The sequence below is a fragment of the Mauremys mutica genome, unplaced genomic scaffold, assembly GCF_020497125.1.
Source record: "Mauremys mutica isolate MM-2020 ecotype Southern unplaced genomic scaffold, ASM2049712v1 000274F_np12_subseq_789416:972485_obj, whole genome shotgun sequence".
Classification (NCBI taxonomy): domain Eukaryota; kingdom Metazoa; phylum Chordata; order Testudines; family Geoemydidae; genus Mauremys; species Mauremys mutica.
In genome coordinates, this window is record NW_025422896.1 from 142,706 (window position 1) to 169,301 (window position 26,596).

The window sequence follows — 26,596 nt, forward strand, 5'->3', positions numbered from 1 at the left end:
TTAGCTCGCTCTCTCTCTGTGTCAGTCAGTCATGGAGCGGCTGCCTCGAGCCGCGGCGGCGACGGAGGCAGCAGCGGCGGCAGCCAAGGAAGGCGGCGCGGGCTGCGCGCGCGCTGCGGAGAGCGGCGTCTCGCGCCGGCGGGCGCAGTGACAGCGCGAGCCCAGGATTCCGCCTTGTGCCCGCAGCAGGAGCCGCCGCCTGCGATGCTCAGTGAGTGGCCCCAGGGCGGAGCGCGCGAGCAGACTGCCCCGTGCAACGCGCCCGGCAGCCGTCCCGGGCCCGGGGAGGGAGGCAGGCCTGGGCGGGGGGGGGCGGCGGCGCACACCGCGCTGGAGATGCAGCTGTGCCCGCCTGCACGGGGACGGGAACCAGCTGCCTGGCCTCCGCTCCCTGCAGCGGTGCAGCCCCAGCAACAGGGAGCGGGATGAGGATCCTCCCTGACCCTGCCTCCCCATCCGCTTCTCCTTTGCTCCCTCTTGTTTTTTATCTCCTTCCTCCCCAGTTTCCTGATTCCCCCCTGGCAGCTGCTGCCTTCTCTGCCCGTGGTTTCCCCCCTCTGTGCTCTGCACTGATTTTATTAGCCTGGGAGGGGGACTATCGAACTGATTCTGCCCTGAAAAGTGACCCTGTAAAAATGGCCCCGTGGGACTCCTTGATTATTGTGTTTCATTGATTCTAGGTCACAAGAGCTCAGCTTATATGTAGGAAAACCATAACTTTTGTAACTGCCACCCCTACAATCAGAGTCTGGGATCTGAAGATCAAGCTGGGGCTTTCCCTTTAATTTCATCAGAGCCAGCACTAAAGGCCCTGCAGGTCTAGTTCTGCCCTCAGCAACACCTGTGCAGCTCTACTGATGGCTAATCAGGTTGTCCAGGTGGCACTGCAGGCAAAAGTTGGTCTACAGAATCTCATGCTGTTGATGGTGCACAAGCATGAAAAAACCCAGCTTCGTTCCCAAGTTGTAGGGCTGGGAGTTATGAATGACTTTCTACTGAGCACATTTGATTTGGGCTCAGTGAGACATAGGGAACCACAAATTCCCACTCTTACAGAGTTGCCTTCCAAAATACACCTGCGGTGTAAAACTCAAGCTTTTCTTGTGTTACAAATAAATCCGGAAAGTGTTACAAATTCAGGATTTATTAACATTCTTTTTATGCTTATGCAAATGAAAAATTGGTTTTCACTTTCTGGTCTTTATGTGCTTGCTCATTGGTGTTTTGTTTGGGTTACAAACATTGTAAAGGAAATTTATTATTTAAAAATACTGTTTCAGTTGGGGGGGGGAATTCATGGAAATGGGTCTGTTACTCTAACTTTGTCTTTTACAAAATCTAATTTTGAAGTAAGATTTGACCCCACAGCTTCACTTTAAGGAAGGCAGGGATGTATTAGAATTTGAAAGGAGAGGGTGATCTGTTGTGAGCGGAAATAAAATAGATCAAGCTCGTGTGGAACACAGGAAATAAGGCAGACAAAGCTTGCCATTGAATCTCAATCTTGAAATTTCCTTCATGGGGTTGGTCAATCTTATTCTATGGACTGTGCCCAAAATGCAGGTCTGGTGTAAATGGACACAACTCCACTAAAACCACTGTTAAACAGCTGTCTTTATTTCTGAGCCCAAACTCCACTGTTGGGTAAGGGTATAATCTACTGCAGGTAGTTAAATTATTTTTTGTCAAGGTCCAAATTTCTTGGTCAAGGTCCAGACTCCAGAGAAACATTTTTCACACTTCAATAGTAATAATGATAATAAGTAAATAGAAAGATTTAACGATCTGTTTAAAAGCATCTGGTGATCCTGATTTGGCCCACAGTCTGCCTGCTGACTACCCCTGCTTACTGTTTCTACCATCTGGAATGCTTCTCCTATTTTGCTGAACCTCGTTAATTTCCATTTCAGTTTACAGTGTATCTTGTCTCACTTACCTGGACCTCTATTTCTGTTACTATATATGGGGGCACTTAAGTAGAATTTGAGCAAAAATTTAGAATTTGTAAAAAGTTTTTGAAGAACCCTAAGACTAGTAGAAATAATGCCATGAAATAATTTCTTTTTTTTTAATTTGACTGGAAGCAGTAGCTTTTAAGCAATTAAACATTATTTGTGACCCAAACATTGAAGTACTGAGAAGTTGAGAGAGAACAAGAGTAAACAAAAGTGGAATTGCCTAACAGCATAAGTAGTTAATTAGATTCTTCAAGTACAGTTCTCAGTTGTCAGTGACACAGGCAAAAATATTGGAAATAATTTTTTTTTAGCTGAGTCCATTTACTTCTATAAAGTGTTCTGGGATTACAGTTTATATGAAAGGCCCCATACAAAAATGAAGTTTTGCTATACTGCACGTGGACTCCAATTTTGGTGCCCCTCAGTAACAGAACATTGACCTGAAAGTGAGGGCTCAATTTGGGGATAAAAGGCAGTGATACTCTGCCTACAAGTCAATGCCTGACACTCACCATAGAATCTGCAGATGTTCAAAATATGATCAGAGGTGCTCGGCTGAACTGGTCAGGTTTGACTCTTCATATGGAGGCTTGGCTACACAGTTCTCAACAAAGGCAGAGGCCCCAGCTCCTGCAGTCATGTGATGAGTTCAAAATCTAAGCTGGCTTCTGAAAAGTTGTTACTAGCCCATTTGTATGTGAAGAAAAGCTTGAAAACATGGATGGAGCATAACTGCATTAGGGTCTGCCTGAGTCTGCAGGCAGCTTCCAGAAGGAGAAGCGACAACCACTGTAGCCAAGGAAGGTGCCCTTGGCCCCACACTAACCACCAAATCAGACTAGGTTCCTGTTGCTCTGGGGAAGGGGAGCTTGGCTTCGGTTCTATGGGATTGGCACCCCCTTTGGGGCTGAGGTATTCTCTGGGCTTCTGACTTGGGGGGGGGGGGGAAGCAAGTGTCGTTTTTCCACCTGCCACCCCCTCATGACACCAGAAGAAGATGATTTAATTCTGTGTAGACTGTGCAGCGCTTCATAACATGATCTTTCCTCTCCTTTCTTTCTTATTTTGATCAGCAGTAGATGAGTTAACAATGTTGACCTATTATCATTCCTGGCCACTTAAGGTGATGCCCCATTAAGAAGAATCAGGTAGCTCAGACCTCTGAGTGATTTTTCAGGCTTTGTGCAGACTCAGGCATTTCACATTTTAAAAACTTTCATCACAATCAGGAGAACAAAAGACTGTAAGTGAAAGTTGAGTTTTTAGAGAACAAGATGGCAGGTGGGGGTGGGGGGTGGAATAAAAATCTGGATCTCTGACCTGGTGTGATCTGGCCTAATGTGAACCCTGCTGACAGCATTCTGAAGGGCTGATTTTTTATGCTTATTTTGATATATTCTCTGCAATGTCCATCAAAATCACAGTATCTTTAGGAATATTGGTTTTGGCGCTTTGGGGCTTTTCTTCCTGTGTCTTTTACTGCGGATAATTTCCCTGCTTCCATTATAACACTCTTTAGTACTGAGGAGTCAGGTCCGATAGCCAGTGGAAGAACTGAGCTGCAGATAGCTGGAGCAAAAATACCTTTCCAGGAGAGAGGCCTTATTGGACCGCCACAGCACCTGTATCAGTAATGTCATGCATTTGCAATGTTTTAGGGGATTTGCTCAGTAGTAAACCATCTAAGCAGTTCCTGTTGGGTGACAAGAATTAAACAAAAGTGGAATTGCTAAGCAGCATAAGTAGTTAATTAGATTCTTTAAGTTCAGTTCTCAGTTGCCTGTGTTACCTATTTGGTAACTTTAAACCATCCTTTATCTACAGGGGGAAAAAAAGAAATCTTCTTAGGAGATGTCATTCCTAGTGTCAGTCCCAGTCCTGTTGCACGCAAGGGAGAGAGTGAAGAGGAGTAAGTGTTTTCCTGCAAATGTATAGAGCCCTGCAAATTCAGAGAGATCCACTTTATATTCACGGCTATTCGTGGACCATTTTTGCAGATCGGATGTGGATACAAATTTTTGTAACCATGCAGGGTTCTACAAATGTAAAAAGCTAGGGTTTCCTGTTCCCCCTAAAGCTCTGAAAAGTCCAAGCCTGAACGAGCTTCCAGTAACTGATCTGTATCGCAAGTCCTAATCTAATTGGTGTAACACAGGGTTTCTCAAACAGGGGTTGCCGCTTGTGTAGGGAAAGCCCCTCGTGGGCCAGGCCTGTGTGTTTACCTGCAGCAGCTCCCATTGGCTCAGAGCAGCGATCCGCGGCCAGTGGGAGCCACGATCGGACGGACCTGCAGACAGGGCAGGTAAACACACCAGCCCGGCCTGCCAGGCACTTTCTGTACACAAGCAGTGACCCCTGTTTGAGAAACCCTGGTCTAACATCCCTAAAATGCCCAATCCCTGTATATGAGGATTTGAGAGCCCTATTTAAACTCTTGACTTTCTCCCTTGCCTCAAACTTACCCTCTTCTCCATTAGTCACCTGCTTGATTCAGCAATTGCTGGTGAAGACTGAGCTCTGTTCCCCTCCAGCCCTCATGGCATTACCATTTTATAGGATCTGCTGGAGTTCAACACCTCTATGCCTCAATGTAATGAGTGATTCCCCTCACTCGTTACAGGCTTATGAATCAGCTGTATAAGAGAGCTGTACCCTAATGTGTGAGCATCTCTCCTTGATGCAGCTTCATGCTAGTTTTAGTAATGAAAAATAAGGCTATGATTAAAGCGAAAAAACAAGACTCTGATGGTTATGGGTTCTATTTTATACTGAACCACTGGTGTGGGGCTGATATATACACAGTTTGTGCAATGATTTAACTAAATCAGTTTAGAAACATATGTAGTTAAATCAGTGCAATGCTCTTTTGTAGATGCACATATTTTGGATTAAGAGTGGTATTGTGATTTAGTTTAAGTTGGTTTAAAAAAAATGTAAAATAACTCAGTTTAAGGTACTCCATAATCTGAAATAAGAGCCTTTACAAGAGGGGGTTTCACAGATTTAATTAAATCTGTTTCTAAACTGATTTAGTTAAATTTGTGCACAGAGTATGCATCAATAAGGCCTTAGTGTGAGCTTGGGCGAGTCATTTATACATCAGTTATACTAGCTGCAGTATTGGATAAAATACGAGACTGCAACAAAACAGATTCTGAATCTGATTTAAGCGTCTCTGGGTGGGAGTTAGGGTTTGGAGTTCTCTGCATTCACTTTTTTGTTGACTTAAAAAGAATCCTATTATACCTCTCCCTTCTGCAGAGAAGTGTTAAAGATATCAGCAGAACTTACATTGATTTATATGATTTTATTAGCTCTTTTGAGTGGAGGAAGCTGTGGTTGAATCATACAATTTCTTCATTTTTCTTCAGTTGAAAAATGCACTTGTTTGTGGCCCCCCCACAATTGACTCACTTAGGTGAACAGATGGAAAACTTTTTAAACTTGTCCCCAGAGCAAATATGGCTTTGCAATAGCACAGGTCTCTTAATTCCACTATTGCTAAAATTTCATATCCACACCCACTTGGTACTTCAAGAAGAGCTAATTGTGTTAACTACTCCTGTAAACTGTAAAATGTGTGTGAGTATTAACAAAAGCTAAGCAACTGTCATGCTTTTTAAAAAGCTGTTAAAATCCTCTTGTTCTGTTTTTGGAGAGGACATCCTTAAAACTAATGTTGTCTGTCTGAGAACTGATGTACCTCATAAAACATAGTTGCTCAAACCAGAAAACATTAGTATTTATGGTAAATAAATGCAGGTCTTTTTGTAGTGGGAATGGGGACATAGGGTAGAGAGGTAGGAAGCAGACTTAATATTTAAGTTCTTTAGCTCGTTCTTCTAATAGAAGAAAATTGGCACTAATCCATATTTAATAAACCATATGTCCATGTTTGGTGTTTATTTCACTTAAAACTCTTAATTTCCCTAATCCCTAAATTTCTAAATAGAGTCTATGGCTTTTTGATTAAGTGTCATTAGTGGGCAAGGGGGATTCAAGTAACATCTGACCAATGTTCCGTTTGTCACAAACTATAGGCTGATGCAAGCAGATTCATTCTTTTATGGAGCTATGACACTTTTAGAAAACGTTTGCAAAATTCACTGATATTACAGTACTGCAAATAATTTCTAATTAACTTGTATTGCTTCTTTTGGAATAAGGATTGCCCAGAAAGATGTGTGGGAAAGAGGTGGCTAGGTAGGGGGAAGGCAAGGGAGAGAAGGGTGCAGGGAGTTCTGCTTCCTAACATTCCTATTACTTCAAAGGTAACTGGTCTTCCGGGGTTTTGCTGGAGGACCTCCTGGAAGTCCCAGAAGTTATATAATGTTAGCTCTTGCCTCTTAAACTTCATTTTAAAAAAAGTTTTTAGTTGTATGATTAAAAATCTGTTCCCTTCTTTGCTGATCAACTTTCATTCGTGTGATGATGTAATTTCACTGGTTTTACAGTCATCAGAGTCTTTTAAGGCTAAACAGGACTTGAATTTCTAATGTGAAAAAGCAAGTAGGAGAAACATGGCTTTCAGGCCCTCCCTATACATCACAATGAAAAAGGGGTGAGGGAAAGGCACAAGCCAGTTTAAAAAACAAACTTTGCAAATTACTTTTGCTACCTTAATAATGGATGTTCTTTTAGCTAAGTAAAATCTTTTGGCTAACCACTACCGTTTTCTCTTACTCTTTCAGTGTCTAGTTATGCTGAGGTATTCAGAGATGAGCACTTAAGGGTATCTCTCATACTTCAGTATCTAAAGAATCTGCCTTTGTGGTTGCTAGTATAATGGAAGTGTTGAGCCATTTGTTTTCAGTCAGGTTTAATGCAGATACTATGTTTATGGAAAAAGATACATAACCCACCTGTAAACCATATTTTTATGCACCATCTTTTTTTTTTTTCTTTTCTTTTGAGGTCATGAAACGCGTACGCACAGAACAGATTCAGATGGCAGTGTCCTGCTACCTCAAGCGCCGTCAGTATGTGGACTCGGAAGGTCCCCTAAAACAAGGGCTGAGGCTGTGTCAGACTGCTGAAGAGATGGCAGCTAATCTCACAGGTAAATTTTTCATGCATACTTATGGGAGGAGTAGGGGAAAATATGTAGTTTCTATATAGTAACTTTTTATTTTCAGAGGGAATATTTCAAATACTAAATTGGGAGGAGTTACAAACAGTAGTGGGGAAGATAAAATGTAAAGGGGCCTAGACCAGAAACGTGGTCAGAAGAATAAGATGATTAATGATAGAGAATCATAGAATCATAGACTTTAAGGTCAGAAGGGACCATTATGATCATATAGTCTGACCTCCTGCACAACGCAGGCCACAGAATCTCACCCACCCACTCCTGTATCAAACCTATGTCTGAGCCATTAATCCCATTGTTTTAAGTGGTACAGGTTCAGGTCTTATTCTAGATTGAAACGAAAAAGCAGTGTCAAAAAAGTAAGCTAATTAATCCTGTCAAATATTCTGAAACACCCATTTATGTTCTGTGGGAAGGAGAAACCTGGTGAGTACTGATGGTGAAATAACCTAAGGGTGAAATTGTGTATGAATAGGAAAAGCCAGTACAACTTTGTGTTGCAGAAGCACAGAATCATATGAAATAAAAATAACAGGAACTGTTTCTTTCTCTGGGTAGTAGTTGTCATGTAGTTTTGAAAGACCCTTCCACATTCCTCAAAAGAACCCTGTAATGGCTGGAATGGAAAGTGTTTACATGCACCCTCTCTCTTTCCCTTCTAAGAGCTCCTGGATCTCTGCTACACTGTCTACTCCACCCACAACATATCCCCCTCCGCCCCAGGAACATATTTGTTTGTTTTTCAAACCATGTCTATGGCACTCTTCGCTGTAAAATCTGAAGGGGAGGGACACAACAGTCCACAAATATTGCAAGAATGTAAACACCAAAGGGTGGGGTGGGGGTTATAATGAAGGATGAAACTCATGTTTAAAGGTAAAAGAAAATATAGGCTGAATGTTCGGTGGGAGGAGGAGGAGGAGTTTTCTGTTGGTGAGTTCTCAGCCTGTGGCAGCCTCCCAAGGGGGAGTGGTACACACTCTGTTTCTTGTGATACATACAGCTTGCCTGGACAAAATACTAGTTACTGCACAATCCTGCATTGGCAGGGAGATGGACTAGAAGATGATAAAATAGATCTTTTCCATTTCTAGAATAGACCCACCACAATACCGAAGCAGAGTGTAACATGCTGTGGGTAAATGGCAGGTTCAACTCTTTATAGACCTAAGAGAAATGATAATTGGTGCTTCTTTACAGCTTTTCATCTTCAAACCATTTTCAGACAATAGCTATAGCAGGGTTATAGTGGATCACAAATTGAATATGAGTCAACAATGTGATGCAGTTGCGAAAAGGGCTAATATGATTCTGGGTATATTAACAGGAGTGTTGTATGTAAGATACAGCATGGTAATTGTCCCGCTCTGCTCAGCACTGGTAAGGCTTCAGCTGGTATACTGTGTCCAGTTCTGGGCACCACATTTTAGGAAAGATGTGGAGAAACTATGGAAAGTCCAGAAAAGAGCAACAAAAATGATAAAAGATTTTGAAAACCTGACCTATGAGGAAAGGTTAAAAAACCTGGTCATATTTAGTCTTGAGAAAAGAAGACCAAGGGTTGATAAGTCTTCAGTTATGTTAAAGACTGTTAAAAGAGGTTGGTGATTGATTGTTCTCCATGACTGCTGAAGATAGGACAAGAAGTACTGAGCTTAATCTGCAGCAAGGGAGATTTGGATTAGATGTTAGGAAAAACTTTATAACTATAAGGATAGTTAAGATCTGGAAAAGGCTTCCAAGGAATCCCCATCATTGGAGGTTTTTAAGAACAGGTTGGACAAACACCTGTCAGGGATGGTCTAGGTTTACTTGATCCTGCCTCAGACATCTCAAGGTCTCTTTCAGTCCTCCATTTCTATGATTCCATGTAATCTTCACAACAAACCTGTGAAGTATTATTCTCATTTTAAATGGGATGCAACTGAAGTAAAAAGATGAAGTGATTTTGCTGAAAGCTGCAGTGGGAAAGAAGAAGGCAGTGTAACAATGGGATTAGGACTCAGGAGCCATAATCTCAGTGGCATAAAGTCTGACAGTAGATGCTGGTGGGATTATGTTGGTGTTTGGAAATCTTACTATTTTGCATACAGATAAAAACCTAATTTAGATAAGAGAGTATGAATACCTGTATGTTTTTAACTGACCACCAAACACTGTAAATATTTCTGTTCATTAGTGTGTATCCTCCTGCCAGTTCAAGGATTTTGTTGCTGGTGATCCAGAACGCAGTGATCAGTTTTCATTAGATCCCAAACTCTGGGCAGTCAGTGGTCATTTGTTGAGGTGGTCACTATTAATTCATTTCAGACATGTTCAGTGGGAGCACAATGTGCATAAATTACAGCTCTCCAGATGAGAGCGAGCCTCTGGAAAGTTCTTTCTTCGTGACATAAAACAAATATAAAAATGGAAACTGGGCTGATCCAGACTATGGAGGTTGGATGGTCTTCCTGCAACATATCCTGACTATGGAGGTTGCCTTAGTCTAATTATCAGTCTTCAAGACCAACATCTAACTACAATAAAAAAGCCTCTGTTGAAATACTCTTGGAATAACTATTTTCATCACTTTTCCTAAAAATCTCCTGCTGACTTCCTAACAAAACCCACCCTTGCTTTTCCTGTTCAGTTGTTTCCCTGATTGTTTTTGCCATATTGTTTTCTAAACAACAATCCTTCCATTTAATTCTCTGGGTCATTTACTTCCTATTCTTGCTTATCTCCTGTACTGTGGTTTCTGTTCTTTCTAGATATATTTCATACTCTTTATTTGATTTATATACTTTTCCTTTTCTTTCCTATACTGGCACTTACTTTTTCCTTCTTCCTTCAGAATTGCTTTACCTCAGCCCATTCCAAATGTTTGATATGGTCACTATATCTCTCTAGCTATTTGTCTGTTTTAGGGCCTTCACTGCAGCGTTCAAACTGGGGAGTAGAACTTCCTCCCAGCTCATCTTCTGCCCCTTATGGGACCAGAAGCATAATGCGCAAGTGAACCTGCAGCAGGTTTTTCTAATACAGGTATATACATATACCTGTGGGTGAGGTAAATTGATAACTTTCTAACAGACAAATAAAAGTGTGAGAGTAGCCATCCTGTGTGTATCAGCTGAAGAGAACACTTTTGTTAGCCAAAATAGAACATTACAAGGGAGATCATCATTTCAGCTAGGATAGTTCCTTTCAATCTATTGGCAGGTCACATAACTGGCTCCATTTACAAGAACTGAAATCAGGAAACAGATGTTATCAATAGATGCTCTCATGGCCAATGGAGAGGGTGGGAGGGAAACTGTCCATGGTAGAACTGAAAGAAATGTATATACGCCCAAAATCTCTCTCTCTCTCTTTCAGAAGGAAAATACACCTGAAAATAGCTCTCCCTGCTCCAGACGAGTTTTTAGGGAGTGATTGAGTTCTTGATTCCTGTGTAAAATGTCAGAAGGGGAAGAGCTAGAATTCTAACTGCTTATAATTGGCTCATATGTAGTATCTGGTTACTGTTTGCATGATGGCAATGAGCATTGGAGGCATTGTTGAGAGAGCAAATCGCAACAACATAACTGCCCGATTAGCTTTTTCCCGAGTTAATTACTCAAAGGTAACACCCTTCTGTCTTACATGTAAGGTGATCTTCTTGGTTTTAAAAACTAAGTCAGTTACACAGGGCTAAGGGGAGATTTAGTGGTACTCAGTAGAGTGCACCTATGTGGTATGGGCAGAGTGGCAGATCACTCCCATTACCTATGGGAATGTCAAAATCAGGACCTATTGCCAAGGGTAGTGCTGGGGAAACTGGAACATCCTAAAGAGCTGACGCTAAATCTTTTCTTTAACCCTGTATAGAGATTTTTATTACGGAATAGCCATATTTGCGTACACGGGTGAGTCACATAAAAGGCAAGCTATTGGGTCTGCTACTGTTTGGGCTGTTCAGATGACTGATGCAGCTGACTTTGTAAACTGCTGTGCAATGCTTTTTTAGGTTAACTTGAGCAAAGTTTGTATATTATAGTTCTAATAGAGAATGTTGACTTTGTTGAGCCATAAGTCCAAGCACTAACAGAGAATCTGAACTGTAGGCATTAAGTGAGCCTAAAAAACGTTGTCTTTTAGAAGTAGAAAAACAAATTTGAAGTCATTCAATAAATATATAGGTTTTTTTCCTTTTTTGCCTCACCGCTAAGATTTTATGCAACACAGCATGCCTTCAGGACCTTGCTGTTTGCTTCTGCATGGAATTCCTACCAATTCTGAATTTCCAAAGTAGCTGGGTTATGGGAAAACAATCTTCCAACAGGGTTTAGACTTGTGTATTTAGGAAATAGGGGATTTGGGAGGGGTGAGATATTGTTATCCATGTGACTTCACTAGCACTGAGTTTGTTCACAGCGGGGGCTGCAGTTTTGCAGCTATCCTTATGCTCCTGCAGTTGAATTGAGCTCAGCTCTGGGAACCTGTAAACATGACCACTGCATGTCCCTAAGCTGATGGAAGATATGCCTATTTGTTATAAAGCAGGGGTGAGGGTAATGCTGAGGCACATGTGAATTTTGGCTCAACGCTATCTTCATTTCTTTCCAGTGGGACACAATAGGGGTAAGCTGGAGACTGGCCTTTCTCTCTTCAGCATGTGGAAACTGGCAACTTTGTTTATAGGCTTCCGGGCCTGTCTTATGAACGCTAGAGAGCAAGAGGGGGACCAGGATGAGGATTAGAAATAAAGAGACTGAGGAAGAAATTGAGGGGTTTGGATTGAAAACATATGGGGAGAAGCAGAGGATGTAGGAGAGTATAAACATGGATAAAAGAAGGGGAGTGAAGGAAAGGGAATGATAAAATTCATAACAAAGAAAGTATAGTAAAAAGAAAAAAAAACAGGTGAGAAGGAAAAGCAAAAGAATCAAGACATTATTACAAATTTCAAAATTTACATTTTGACATTCAAAATGTAATAGTGTACAGATGTAGTCTGCTTAGTGTCACAGAGAGTTGTGTATAGGTGTAGGAGGTGGAAGATTTTGGTTTTCCTTCTTCTGATGGGGATCCCTTTTTTGAATACTTCAAAGCTATCTTTACTAGAGTTAATATTGATCTTTCTGAAAAACAATGTAATCTCTATTTTTTGGCCATGGCATGTATTTGTCAAAACAAAACTCCATTGGAAAGGTAGTCACAAGCACCACTACAAGGTCTTTTTCTTCCCTCCTGCAAATTATTCGATATTTTGTACATGTAGGCTGGTCGAAAGATACAGCTCAGATCAGTTGGTGGATACAGCTTTTCTATAACATGCTCTCATGTTGCTGTGGACTGCATAAGGATACATTTTGATAAAAACTAGGTATTTGAAAAAGTAAAGGTATGAATTTGTGGGCACTGATTCTTTAACGGGATTTCTAGACACTGCTGTAATACAGATAAGTAGTAATTGGTGAGCAGTCTCTATACTCAAGAAATCTGATTTAATATCCCCAATTGTAGAATTTATATTCTCTGGGAATTCCTCACTTCATGTGATAGATTCATTTGAGAGAGAAACACAAGTTTGCTTCAATAAGAATGATTTATTTTAGCACACACAGGGTTGTAGGATTGTGCTGAATTATCTAGTGGCAATCTAAAGGGATCTGTAACAATGTTTTGAGACTGAGAACTTTGTGCTTTATTTGAAAGTTAAACGGTGGGTAACTATTGTTTCTTGTCAAGCTTTCAGTACAGTACTTAATGTGTGCAACCTTTGTCCTTTTCCATTTTCCCTAATTTATGTAATTTTGGATTAATAGTTTGTCAAATGCCCTATGAGATAGTATCTAATGCTTTGCAGTACATGGCCCACATTCATCCTGAAATGTTGTCTCTTTGGTAGCATTTTGTTCAATTTTATGTTATGAATTTTGACTTTCAGATACAAATACCCTTGGATTCTAATTTTTTTTATTCTCCCAGTCCAATCTGAATCTGGTTGTGCCAACGTAGTGTCTGCAGCTCCCTGCCTGGCAGAGCCACAGCAATATGAAGTGCAGTTTGGACGATTACGCAGTTTTCTCACAGGTAAGCAGCTGTGGGAGGAGGATAGCAGATTCTGGACAGGCAGTATACATTTTTAATTTTGTATAGTGTACAGTGTTAGCTCAAAGTCTTTAAAATTCCAAGAGACCTAAATCTGAAGTCCTGTAGCTTCAGTGAGTAAAGGGACTCCACCACTTACCTTTAAAAACAGGTAAAACAAATTAACATTTAAGATTACTGCAACTGAAAGATTAGAGAGAGAAATATTTCTCTTTTTCAGTATATTTACTCTGTGCATTTGACTGCACTTTGTGCATAGTCAGTTTTGCTGTTTCCCTTCTCAGTCGGTCAGTTTACCCTTCATGTTTGCGTGGATCTTCCATGCAGCAACAGGAGAGTGGGAAAGACGTATAATTTTTTTTAAGAAATGAAAAAAGGAAGGTGTGATTGTAAAACATTAAAATTGGCAGATCATTTTAGAGGTAGATGTAGTGCTATTCTATTTCTGTTCTCGTTAGCTTTTCAGACATTGTGGTATCTGAATGCCTGAAGCTATTTTTAACTCATTTTTTCATTGTCTAGATCTTAAGGGGAACTGTGTTCCTTTAAATTTACCTGAGCATTGCTCCAAAGTTTTTTTTGGAACTAGAGGATGTGGGGAAGAAACCAACAATGCTGTCACTGTGTGCCCCCAACATAGAAAGAAAACTTGATCTTTCTAGAAAGGAAAAGACCCTTGGGGGGAGGGTAGGTGGCAGTAAAAAGTGGAGGGGCTTCTGGGGAAAGAAGTACAGAAGTGGCCAATCAAAGTGTGTGTGTGACTGCCAGCCTTCACGGCTGTGGGGAGAGCTCTATTGATTACAGTTATATTTAAGTTAGGATTAATATTCCTGCTGGAGTTGAGGAGAGTTAGTTGGGAAGATTTCCCATCACAGTATGTAATGTAGCTGGTCTGTAGACTTATCGTGACCATCAGTAATGCAATGATACCAAACTACTGCATGCTTTTATGATTTGGTGGGTGGAGATAGTTTTGAAAAGTGTGGACATTCTTTTCAGGATTGCAGGTAAACCTCATGTATTAGATGCGGGGTGCAGTTTTCTTAGCATCTTCTTGCTTGAGGCTCACAGGTGCCCTTTAAGACAGCCTTCAAGGCTCCAACTGTCAGCTGCTTTCCCCTTTCTATCCCCTTCTGTTTTGGTTTTGATCTTACCTGCTTGATCCCCTTCTGACTTGAACATTAACCTACTTTTGTATCTGCATCTATGATGTGTAACCTGCAGCCAGACAGCCAAATGAAGCTCACCAAGGGCTTGCTGTCTCTGTCTCCACTGGCACTGAAAAGCTGCTGTTGCACATTTCTTAGTAGTGCATTCCTGTAGGGCTCCTGCAGGTCCCATTCTCTCCCACCCCCATTACTGCCAACTTGTAGCCTCTTCTCCAGTGAGGTCCTGCTCCTCTCAGCACTTCTGAGGCATGGGAATGGAACAGAGCACCATCTGGCAGCTTAGGATTTCAGAGTGTGCAAAGCACTAAGTGGTTGTGTATGACCTGGGAGAGAAGGGAGAAAGAATGCAGAGCGGGGAGAGGCTTACAAAAGGAGACAGAGAGAGGCAAAATGGCAGGATGGAAAGGAAAAAGTGTTGTTGGAAGAATACATAGGTTCTTTTCCATTGTCTTTTCTCATTGATTTGAAAGGAAAGAGAAAATGATGTCTGGGAAGGCAAGAGGCAGAGAGAAATGGGAATAAAGAAATAAAAAGGGATGAAAAAGACCCACCTTTAAGGCTTTTAAAATATTTTGTTTCATTCATCTGAATGTATCATACACAAACGTTGAGGCTTGAGCTGCTGGTAAATTTCTGTTGTGGCCCTGTATGCTGCCACAGTGTGTGTGGCACTGCTTGGCACGCTACAGCTCCGTGCAGCCACTTGAATCTGGAAGGAAAACAGCCCCAAGAAGCTGGCTTAAAAAGGGGTGGAATTGTTACACTGTACCTTGAAGAAACTGTATCTGTGTATCCCAATCAGGTGTACATTACACTGTGTTCCAGAAATTACTGGTGGGATTTGTTTTGGCTAAAGAGAGAGAGCAGAGACAGAAATAAAACTGTGAAGCACAGCGTGTTGCAGTACGTTTTCAAAATAAACTGAGAGTATGTTCCTCTTCCTTCATTTGCGAATCAATTCCATGCATTTAAAAGCACCAAACGCAAGTTTTACTGGAGCTGGGAAAACCACTCAGTAAAGGCCCAAATTAATGTAGGTAAATAATTCTGTGTTAAACATTACGGAGGTCTTGTGTACAAATACATTTTTTAACATATACTAATTTTAAAGTGCAATTATTTCAGTACATAAAGCATTTAAAATAGGAAAATTTTCTTCTAAATTCATAAAAGAAATGCCAGGAGTCATGTTGTTTATGGTGTGTATTTTAATAAATGGGCCTTAATTAAAAGTGCTGTTAGTAACAGAAGTAAGCTATTTCAAACTGAATTTTATGTTGACAGTCTCCCTCTTGCTGAGCTAAAAATGTATTTTAAATCAGAGATGCAATAGATTCTCTATTCCCCCTTTAGGGACACCAAGTATTTATTTAGAAACACCAACAGAAGGCTAGACATTTGTCCTGTAATGCCATTGAAAGCAGCTTGAAATAAATTTTTGATTTATGTTTCTAGCAGAAAATAGATTGAGAGAAACCAAAATGCTGCTGCTTGTTGTTTTGATTTAGATTCAGATTCCCAGCAAAGCCATGAAGTGATGCCTCTTCTGTATCCCCTTTTCGTCTACCTCCATCTTAACATGGTCCAAAATGGCCTAAAGAGTACAGTGGACAGTTTCTACAGTCGCTTCCATGGGATGTTCATGCAGAATGCCAGCCAGAAGGATATCATTGAGCAGTTGCAGACTACCCTGACTATTCAAGACATTCTGTCCAACTTCAAGCTCCGGGCATTTCTGGACAACAAGTATGTTATCCGCCTTCAAGAAGACAGCTACAACTACCTTCTCCGCTACCTCCAAAGTGACAACAACAATGCTCTTTGCAAGGTTCTTACCTTGCACATTCACCTGGATGTGCAGCCTGCCAAGAGGACGGACTACCAGCTATATGCCAGTGGCAGCTCCTCACGCAACGAGAGTAATGGCCTGGAAACAACAGACATGCCTGCTTCCATACTGCAGAATGAGGCAGCGCTGGATTTACTGCAGGACAGCATTAAACGAGTCAAGGACGGGCCTCCTTCACTAACCACCATTTGTTTCTATGCCTTCTATAACACAGAGCAGTTGCTGAACACAGCAGAGATCTCACCGGATAGCAAGCTGCTTGCTGCTGGGTTTGATAATTCTTGTGTAAAGCTGTGGAGCTTGCGATCCAGGAAGTTAAAATCTGAGCCCCATCTTGTAGACGTGTCGAGAATCCGCCTGGCTTGTGACATCGTGGATGAGGAGGTCTGAATATCATTATTTTTCACCCTATACATTTTGGAATGTGTGTAGACTATTTATATAAGAAAGGCTAAAAGAAATCTTTTCTAACTTGGATGTGGGGATAGGGCTTCATGGAACGGGAGAGGAACTGTGAGGGCATTGAAAAGCTGAATGACCTTGAATCTGCTCCACCCCAATATGAAAGTCTTATGAGCTACTGCCATCCCTCTCTTCTCCTGCAGCAGCCCTTAATGCAGACAGCTGTGGGAGGATTTTATGTGGACAAGCTCAGGCAGCAGCCTGCCAGTCCTAGCTCCTTTTTTCCTGCTCCCTCTGTACTTGTCTCAGCCACTAGAACAGGGGTGAGCAAACTTTTTGGCGCGAGAGCCACATCTGGGTGGGGAAATTGCATGCAGGGCCATGAATGTAGGGCTAGGGCAGGGGGTGCAGTGTGCAGGCAGGGTCTCAGGGCAAGGGGTTGAGGTGGAGGAGGGGATTCGGGGGTGGGGGTGCGGAGTGTGGGAGGAGGCTCAGGGCAGGGGGTTGAGGTGCAGGAGGGGTGCAGCAGGGGGCTCAGGGCAGGGGTTGGGGTGCAGGAGGGGTGCAGGCTCCAGCCCGGTGCTGCTTACCTGGAGCGGCTGTGGGGTGGCAGCAGCGCACGCCAGGGCAGTCTCCCCGCCTGCCCTGACCCCACGCCGCTCCGGCACCACATCCCTGCAGGGGGTGGGCAGAGGGCTCCGCGTACTGCCTTTGCCTGCGGGTACTTCCCTCAAAGCTCCCATTGGCCATGGTTTCCCGTTCCCGGCCAATGGGAGCTGCGGGGGGCGGTGCCTGCAGGTGAGGGCAGTGCACAGAGCCCTCTGCCCCGCTTCTCCCAGGGGCCGCAGGGATGTGGTGCCAGCCTCTTCTGGGAGTAGTGAGGGGCCCACGGTGCCCTGGGGGTGGCAATCCCGCGGGCTGGATCCAAAGCCCTGACGGGCCGGATCTGGCCCGTGGGCCATAGTTTGCCCACCCCTGCACTAGAACATATGCAACCTGGTATCATTGAACCACTAGTGGAGGCCCAACCCCAGAAGCACACAGCCATCCTGTGAGTGAGAGAGTGAGGCTGGATGGATAGCAGGAGTGAAACAAGAACAGTGAATAAGACAATACAAAGCAAAATTAACAGGGAAAACAAGACGACAAGGGGGAAAAAGGAGCTGACAGAAGAGGGTAGGAGATAGAAAATGGACAGAAAAAGAAGAGAGCAGAAGGGGGCTGGGCCTGGTGTGAGGAGTCATGGAAGTGGGAGCCATGCCCATTTCCCAAACTGTCTCCAGGGAGGCTCCATAAAGGTTGAGAAGCTGTGATTTAACTGATCAGTGGGTAAATGTTTAGTGTAGAGAAATTATGCAGAACTGTCTATATTAAGGAAACTGCACTGTAGAAATGTAAGAGACTTGCCAGTCTATCTTTGTAATGTTTGAGAGGAGAATGAGGCGTATGCCTTTGCATACCTGGTCTTCTCCCCAAGGCTTTGCTAGATGGCATCATCTAGTTTATTCCACATCTCTTTTAGTTAGTGCCAATTGCCCCATTTCTGCCCTCCGATTGCAGCCACCCACATGGCACCTTGCATCTGATTAGGAGATCAGGACTTGTGACTCTGACTTTCTTTAATCATCCTTCCAAGCAAGGCCTCCCTTATTCTTGTGTCCAGCAGCTTGCTGTGAGAACATCCTCTTGCTGCTGTTTTGCCATTTTGTGGTGTTCTTTAAAGAAAACCCAGTAGCATCTAGATCAGGGGTTGGCAACCTATGGCACGCGTGGGGGTTTCCGCCACCGGCTCCTGCCAGCCGGGGTTCTACCGCCCATCCCACTCAGCGCCCGCTGCTGGCCCGGGTGAAGGAACCCCAGGCTGGCAGCAGCTGAGACCCCGTCTGGCAGGAGCCGGTGGCCAGAACCCCAGAGCTGGGGGGGGCTGAGCCGCTCAGTTGCTGCTCTGGGGTTCTGGCTGCTGGCCCCTTGCCAGCCGGGGTCCCCGCCGCAGCCCCACTCACCTTGCTTCCAGTTGGAGTTGAAGCGCAGGCCCCCTGCCAGACAGGGTCCAGGCCTCCTGCTCAGCCCTACCAGCCGCCAGCTCCACTCACCTCAGCTGCCGATCTGGGGTTCCAGCCGCTGACCTCCTGCCAGCCAGTTAACAACTGATCACTCAGAAGAAGCCTGTGTGCAGCTTAAAGTATCCAAATACGTGCCAGACATTGGAAAACTCAGCAAGGAAAAGCAAGGGCAAGGATCATACTAAACTGATAAGATCTGCATTTTAATTTAATTTTAAATAAAGTTTCTGAAATATTTTGAAACCCTTGTTTACTTTACATATAACCGTAGTTTGGTTATATAATATATAGACTTATAGAGAGATCTTCTAAAAAATGTTAAAATGTATTACTGGCACGCAATGCCTTAAATTAGAGTGTATAAATGAAGACTGGGCACACCACTCCGATCTAGATAGTGAGGGACTGTTTACTTCAGCATAGTAAAGAGAACTCCGAGCCCTAATTATGAGGAGTAGGGATTGTTTTGTTAGTCATCTTGGGGCAGACTTCCAGGCTTAGTAGCAATGTGGCTCAATACTCAGTACTACTTGAGTTAACCATTTCAGGTGGGTGTACAAATTGGTAGCTTAGGCTTTCTCAAGATCAGGCTATGAACTACTTCCATCATAAGGTTCTGGGAGTCCATAGGACTTGTCACTTTGAATCAGTGCTGTGACAAATATGCAGGTCACCTCAGATTGCCTCTTGGCTTCAGGCTGCCCTATGCTATATACATTCCCTTGTTTACATATCTAACTTCTGAATAGCAAAACACTGCCAAGTTATTTGGCGTATATATTGCTTCTTGCTAGCAAGTGTTTACATACCTTTATATGTATTCTGAACTGGCTTTGGAAGTCTGGTGCAAATGGCTCTTGCTGATTATTTAACATTTGTGTCCATTGTAATATCTGCATACAAATTTAAAACAATATCTTGTCAAAAATTAGCACACGTCCAAGCAATTACTGCCCCACCACCTTCACCCACTGACCAAAAATACCCAACCATCCTGGTAGCAGGACCAAATGTAGGGAAAAACCTGGATGAACACACTTCTTACAACATGTCCTAATATTGCCAAATTCTGGGCTAGAAAGGGAAAAAAATATAGAATGGAGAGCCCATCAATGAGAATATGCTGCCACAGGCCTCCAGGAGTTCAAACTTGAGAACAGGCATTCAGATACAATTGGGATGGAGGCAATAAATACCTATATAGGCGGAGCAAGAGCATTCTGGCTGGTCACAGGTGCCATGGTGTGTGATAGTGAAAGGAAAGGCTATATCTGGGAGAGCTGTTCATGTATAAATGATCAGTACTGTGGAAAATATACAATACACAGGATAACTTAGATAAAAAGCACCTGGATGCTACAGCGATGGGTGCTGTAGAATAGCCTTTGATGCCTCACTTTGAAGATACAGGGTTTCTATATTGTCTTGTTTTTCTCCTCCCCCCCCACCCCCACCCGCCCCACTCACTCCAGATACTTTTGGTTTTGGGGAGATTATTGCATATCCTTAGTGCCTGAAGTAATTTTCCTTCAACTTTGTTTCTAATTTGCAGTAAACTAAATGACTAAATTCAGTTTCTCATGATGTAAAATTGTAAGATTGCACCAATGTTCAATAGATCATTTGCCGTAACTGCCCTGGTGACACTATCGGGTTTTTTGTACATCTCTGTGTATGAACAAAAAGAGAGGTTCAGATATTAAAATAATTCCCAGAGCATGAGTGTTACAGAAGTGCAGTTGCTTCTAGTTGGCACAATGCCCTAAAATTATTAGGGTCAAAAGGCTTTTAGCAGGTCTAACTTACAGGGCTGAAAACAAGTTCCTTATTCAGTGTAATGCCCCAACATGCTGGTGATGTCTCATCTCTGAAGAGTGCTGGAGGCTTGAGCCTGCCCTTTGGGATAAGGCAAGTCCATTGTCTTTATAATCACATGTGCTATAGGCTTTATATTAATATTCTCTCATTTAACTGTATACTCACAGTCCAATTGAATATGTGATTTTGCAGCTGTGCAAACAGCCTCATAATTGTCCTCTTTGCAAGGTTGCCATGTAAGTGTCTAGGACTACATAAATCAACAGCAAAAAATGCTGCATTTTGTTCCAAGCTGTAGGAGTGGCTGCTCCTAAACTCCGATGTGAAGTCAGACTCAGCTCTACTTAAATTCTGCTCTGAAGATACTGAGTGGCAGGGGGCATATGAGTGGAAGAGAGGGGTTAGGGTACCAGGCGGGAGGAATACTGGAGGAAGCAGCCTGAAGACTGTCCTTCAGAGCCTCTTCTCTAGCAGAGGGTAGAGGCTCTTCAAAGCAAGCACCTTCCCCTGCTGTGCAGCTATATGCAGGAATTGGGCTTCCCGCTTGAAAACCTTAGGAGCTCTGCAGAACAAGAGAGAGATTGTAGGTGTCTAGGATAATCTGCTGGTGCAGGGATGGGGTGGAAGAATGAAATACTGCCTGGCCCCAGCATTGTTCCCACTAAAGATCTTGAGGCCTGGCTCATTTCCTAACTGTTACTGGGCAGAAGGGTATAGGGCTGGGTTTGGCCCTTTTTCCCAACATGTGACTGGGATGAAAGGGTTTTGAGGATGAAATTTTTGTCATTTTAAAAAAGAGTAACTTCAGTGACTTTATATAAATGTTCCCAAAATTAATAAAAACAGACTGGATCAAGGGACAATACTAAAAATAAAAAATTACTCTGTGGGAGAAAATAGTTCTTTATTGTCTCTGCGTGCGTGTGTGTGTGTGTGCGCACACGCATGCTCATATTTACACACACACCTAATCACCTCCTGTTAGTTTCAGGCAATATACCACAGCCTTAATTGTTTTCTTCCCCAAGTGTTGGTTGCTGTTGCCCTCTGTGTGCATGTATGTCTGCAGGGAACCAAGAGTCTCTGCTATTCTGCCTGTCCTTCAGCCTGCTTTTTGGGTCCTTCTCAAGTACCTGCATCTGCTGCTCATAGCTTTTCCAAGTAGTGGCAGAGTGAAATTAAATCACCATGATTCTTGTTAGTTTAACTACTTCCCACAGAGGTATAAACAGCAGCAGTGAAATTTACCAGGGTTAAATTGTCACACAGCAGCTGTTGTAAGAGAAAGATTTGAGCATCAGCAGGGGCACATTAAGCTCTCTGTAGACTCAGGAAGATGACACTGCACTGGTTCACATTTGAAAGGTAACCTTTGCAACCAAAAGGGCTTTAGAAATAAAAACACTTCAGTTCTGTAGAACTTTACTTGTCTGGGATTTTTTTTTCTAAGATCTCGTACCAGAGATTATGACATTCGGAAAGTTTTTAATACTTTCTTTTAAAAAAAAATTAAAAATTCCAGACCGTATTGTACAAATAATAAAATACAATTGTTAATGCATGTAGTTGGCTTGTAAAAGGGTAGTGTTTTGCATATTGAAATGTGAGGAAACAAATTGTTCACACTGCTCTAACCTGCAGTAGTAACTGCTTTGGAAGGGATGATTGATATTCTCAGTAATGCTCAATGCTATCATATATCCAAGAAAAGTATGTATTATCACATTTCATGCCTGGAACAGTAATTCTGAAAAATTACTAAAGGAGAATGGATACCCCCACCCCCACTATTGATGACAGCACAGTCCTAATTCTGTTACTGTTCTAACTGCTACAAAGAGTCAAGAGAAGAGGGGGAAAAAAAAAAGATAAAAGGTTTAGAAAACGAGGAAAGGTTGAAAAAACTGGGCATGTTTAGTCTTGAGGAAAGAAGACCGAGGGGCGACCTGATAAGTCTTCCAATATGTTAAGGACTGTTACACAGAGGATGGTGATCAATTGATCTCCATGTCCACTGAAGGTAGGACGAGAAGTAATAGGCTTAATCTGCAGCAAAGAGATTTAAATTTAGATATTAGGAAAAACTTTCTAACTATAAGGGAAGTTAAGCTCTGGAATAGGCTTCCAGGGGAAAGTTGGAAGCATTTAAAAACAAGTTTGACAAACACCTGTCAGAGATGGTTTAGGTTTACTTGGTCCTGCCACAGTGCAGGGGGCTGGACTTGAGAACTTCTTGAGGTCCCTTTCAACCATAAATTTCTATAATTCTGTGAAATACTCAACTAAAATAAAAATGGAGTGTAGAAAGTTCTTTGTGGTTAGCATTTCCTATGTGACACTGGAAACAAAAGAATGGAACTCAGTCCTCAACCAATGGTAGATTTGTACTCTGTGAATATCTGGGTGCATTTTTTTGAGTACAGAAGAAGGTTACTGGAATACGAGACAGCTTCTGAGCAGAAGAGAGGTTACACATGCTTGCTGAGTGTCTAGAAATCATAATTTATTGGGAGGGCATAAAACTAAAATTCTGGATTTATGTAAATTACTAAAACTGCACTGTAAAATAAGGAACCTCAGTGGGCTTTTATTGGCAACTTTGTCAGGAATCATAGGTCAACAACTGATTGACATAACATGCTGCAGATTGCAAGCCCTCACCTTTAATATATGGAGATGTGGCTTACAGACAGTGCAGGCTCCAGCAAGCAATGCTACATCCAGGGCAGAGGAGGACAGTTGGCTAAAAATGGAGCTTTGTGTGTTAGAACCTGTAGTCTCTGTGCCATACCCCCATAGTAGAGATTCGATTGTTGTAAACCATATCATGAAATTCCCGTGAGTGCTGCTTTGATGAAGGAAAGATTTGTGACTTTATATTTCTATTCACATCTGGGGGAGGAGGAAATGCATAGTAGCATTGCTTTCAATTGCCCTTCATTTCTTTTAATCTGCTGCATCTTTTTTCTGCTAGAAGTCTGGGTTTCTTTTATCCAGAGCGACATTAATTTCCAATAATGACTACACCAAAGCATTGGGTGCCAAAATCTGTTTCCACACTACTGCCAAGAGCTTAGTAGAGAGTGAATAGGAAGTTACCAAATGAGTTTAGCAAGTGTGCAAAGGAGGAGAAATTTGGAAAAGAATACATCTTAAAATAGCCTGTCTTGTCTATTTTAATATAATCTCAGGTCCTGTCTACACAGGGCACTAAAGGAAAATTAAACCAAATTAAATAAAGATGTGACTTTAGAGTGGATAACTAAACCACATTAAATTCTTATGTGGAATTCTTATTCAGAATTGAAGTGGCCTTAACTTGGTTTATGCAGTGTTGTTGTGGCCATGTTGGTCCCCAATAAAGACATTACCTCACACACCTTGTCTCTTTAATTCATTTTAGTTTAATTCACTTTGAAAGTGGATTAAGATAAACCAAATTAAGGCCACTTTGATTCTGAATAAGAGTATCCCCACAGGGTTTTTAGTGTGGTTTAACTAATCCACTTTATAAATTAATTTGGATTAACTTTCCTGTGTCTCCCCATGTAGACAAACCCTGAATTTAAGGTTCCTTCAGAGATGGGGAATGGGGATATGGAAAGTGAAGATAAAACCAAAACTCTTTCAGCATGTCTGCATAAGATCCAGCATGGAGCAAACATGCTTGAGAAGTGGACATTGCTATGTTACACAGAATGGACATCTATAACTCTACCACTAGTTCTCCCTTTTTTGGCAGTGGCAAAGGAGAGGATCCTCTGAGATCACTCCAGCCTGGTTCTCACTTGTTGCTTCTTGTTGAACAAATAAATATACTCTTTTGTTTTCTGCGCTGTCCAGGAGGAAGATGACAACAATGTAGGCACAGAAATGAAGATACTGAGAGGACATTGTGGACCGGTGTATAGCACGAGGTTCCTATCGGACAGTTCGGGACTCTTATCTTGTTCTGAGGACATGTCCATCAGATACTGGGACCTTGGAAGTTTTACAAACACTGTGTTGTACCAAGGGCATGCCTACCCTGTCTGGGATTTGGACATAAGTCCTTGGAGCCTGTACTTTGCCAGTGGTTCCCATGACCGCACAGCAAGACTCTGGTCATTCGATCGGACATATCCACTGCGAATATACGCGGGCCACTTAGCAGATGTGGACTGTGTAAAGTTTCACCCCAATTCGAACTACTTGGCCACAGGATCCACAGACAAAACTGTGCGCTTATGGAGTACTCAGCAGGGGAACTCTGTGCGCCTCTTCACAGGTCACCGTGGCCCTGTGCTAGCACTTGCATTTTCTCCCAATGGTAAGTATCTGGCTTCAGCAGGAGAAGACCAGCGGTTAAAGCTGTGGGACTTGGCATCTGGCACACTTTACAAAGAACTGAGGGGGCACACGGACAATATAACCAGCCTTACTTTTAGCCCCGACAGTAGTTTGATTGCCTCTGCATCGATGGACAATTCTATTCGGGTTTGGGACATTCGGAACACATACTGCAATGCCCCTGCAGATGGTTCTTCCAATGAACTGGTTGGTGTATATACCGGACAGATGAATAGTGTACTGAGTGTACAATTTATGGCCTGTAACCTTCTTCTGGTGACTGGAATTGCACAAGAAAATCAGGAACATTAATTTTTTTAGGGAGGTGGGTGGGGGTATTGAATGCCAGAGTCCATTACCAGCTGAGATTAAATTACTGACTGTGAAACACTTTCTTCCTCTCTCCCATTAGCAGACGTGTTCAGAATGATGCAAATATTTTCAAATGGCTTTCCCATAAAAGGACCTATACTGTTGAACAGAGAGAGAGGAAGAGGGAATGGCAGAAAACTTTAACCTAGTCTGATACTGGTAGGGCAGAGGAAGAGGGGAAGAGAGCCTGTTGTTCAGTAGCTTGGGACAGCCAAAAACCTAGTCCAGACAAGTGAAATTATCAACTGGACAAGCTGCTGACCTGCACTTAAATACTCTGTATTGACTGATGGGCATATCCTACAGCGCTATTAGCGGAGGCATGAGTGCGCTCGCATATGTGTAACTACTGGCCCAGTTGGCTTTTCTCTTTTTCTGGTATTGCAGAGGACCAGAATTTAAGACCCTTATATTAAAAGAAAATGGCTATTTACAGTAATGGTCCCAATCACTACAGCTCACAATAGCACTACTGAAGTGTTTTGGACTAATAATGTAAAAAAAATCACCTTTTTTAGTAAGGGGAGAGAAATCTGATGTAACAGCCCATCTCTGCATTATCATTTGGGTTAAATTCTTGGCACTGCCTATGAGATTTGTAACTCTTCCTGGTCCAGGAATTTGGGATTTTCCAAATCTTGTTGCACTGTATTTTGGAGGTGGAGGGAGTAGGCAAGAGTGGTGATTTGAGGGTGATTAATAACTCACCCTGGCTGGAGAAGAGTGTGAGAGCCTGATGGAACTTAACAGCAGAAACTTGGCCTTGTCATAGGAAAGGGTCATGTCTGCACCTCACCAAAAATATTTCAGCAAATGGAAGTTGGCAGTCTTTGGAGGATGGGAAGGGGACACATGAAATGGAAAATAGTATTACTAAATTATTGTGCATACACAGAGGCAGCTTTGCCAGTGTTGGATTTTTCTCAAAATGTTGCAATATCAATTGTATGAACTTTGTGAAAGAAATAGTCAGCATTTAAAATCAGGATCTGAGGAGGATGCAAGTCCTAATTTGTCATTTGAAGAGAAGATTAAATACTTCTGCTTTCTGGAAAGAGTTATTTTGTATTTTGTTTTCTATTAAAAGCATTTAGTTTAAAAAAAAAAAAAAAAGCATAAGTCTTTTTGTGGGGAATTTAGGGTTGCGCTGATTTGTGTGGAAGGTGAAGGCAGGTTCATTGGTTGGGTTACATCTCAATACACTTTGCAGCAAGGAGAGTTGATGCTTGTTGTTGGTTATGCTATACTAGTGCCCCCATAACAGAACTAACCTTGATGGCAAGTAATGGAGTAGAACTGCCGCTAAAGGAACTCAAGTGCGGGATACCATAATTTTTCTCCGGAGATGTCTTGTCTTACACATCTCACATCCCCCTCAGTTTAAATTACCTGAAACTTAAATGTTTATAATTATTTTACATGTTTTTTGAGCAGCAAAATAAGGGCATGACCAAAATGTCTTTGGAGAA

At 42.3% G+C, this 26,596-nt stretch overlaps 1 protein-coding gene across 4 annotated transcripts; it reads left to right on the forward strand.

Moving 5' to 3' along the window:
* Positions 1–9: 9 nt before the first annotated feature.
* On the forward strand, positions 10–26,220 carry LOC123357040 (TAF5-like RNA polymerase II p300/CBP-associated factor-associated factor 65 kDa subunit 5L). 4 transcript variants are annotated; one of them, XM_045000292.1, is made up of 6 exons: positions 14–211; positions 3,783–3,867; positions 6,873–7,017; positions 13,003–13,107; positions 15,803–16,527; positions 24,270–26,220. In XM_045000292.1, exons 3-6 carry the CDS (start codon positions 6,876–6,878, stop codon positions 25,065–25,067), a joined length of 1,770 nt encoding a protein of 589 aa, XP_044856227.1. In that variant the 5' UTR covers positions 14–211; positions 3,783–3,867; positions 6,873–6,875; the 3' UTR covers positions 25,068–26,220. The 4 variants fall into 4 exon arrangements, with proteins under 4 accessions (XP_044856229.1, XP_044856227.1, XP_044856226.1 ...); XM_045000291.1 differs by lacking the exon at positions 3,783–3,867; XM_045000293.1 differs by lacking the exons at positions 14–211; positions 3,783–3,867 and adding an exon at positions 3,109–3,212.
* The last annotated feature ends 376 nt before the right edge of the window (positions 26,221–26,596 follow it).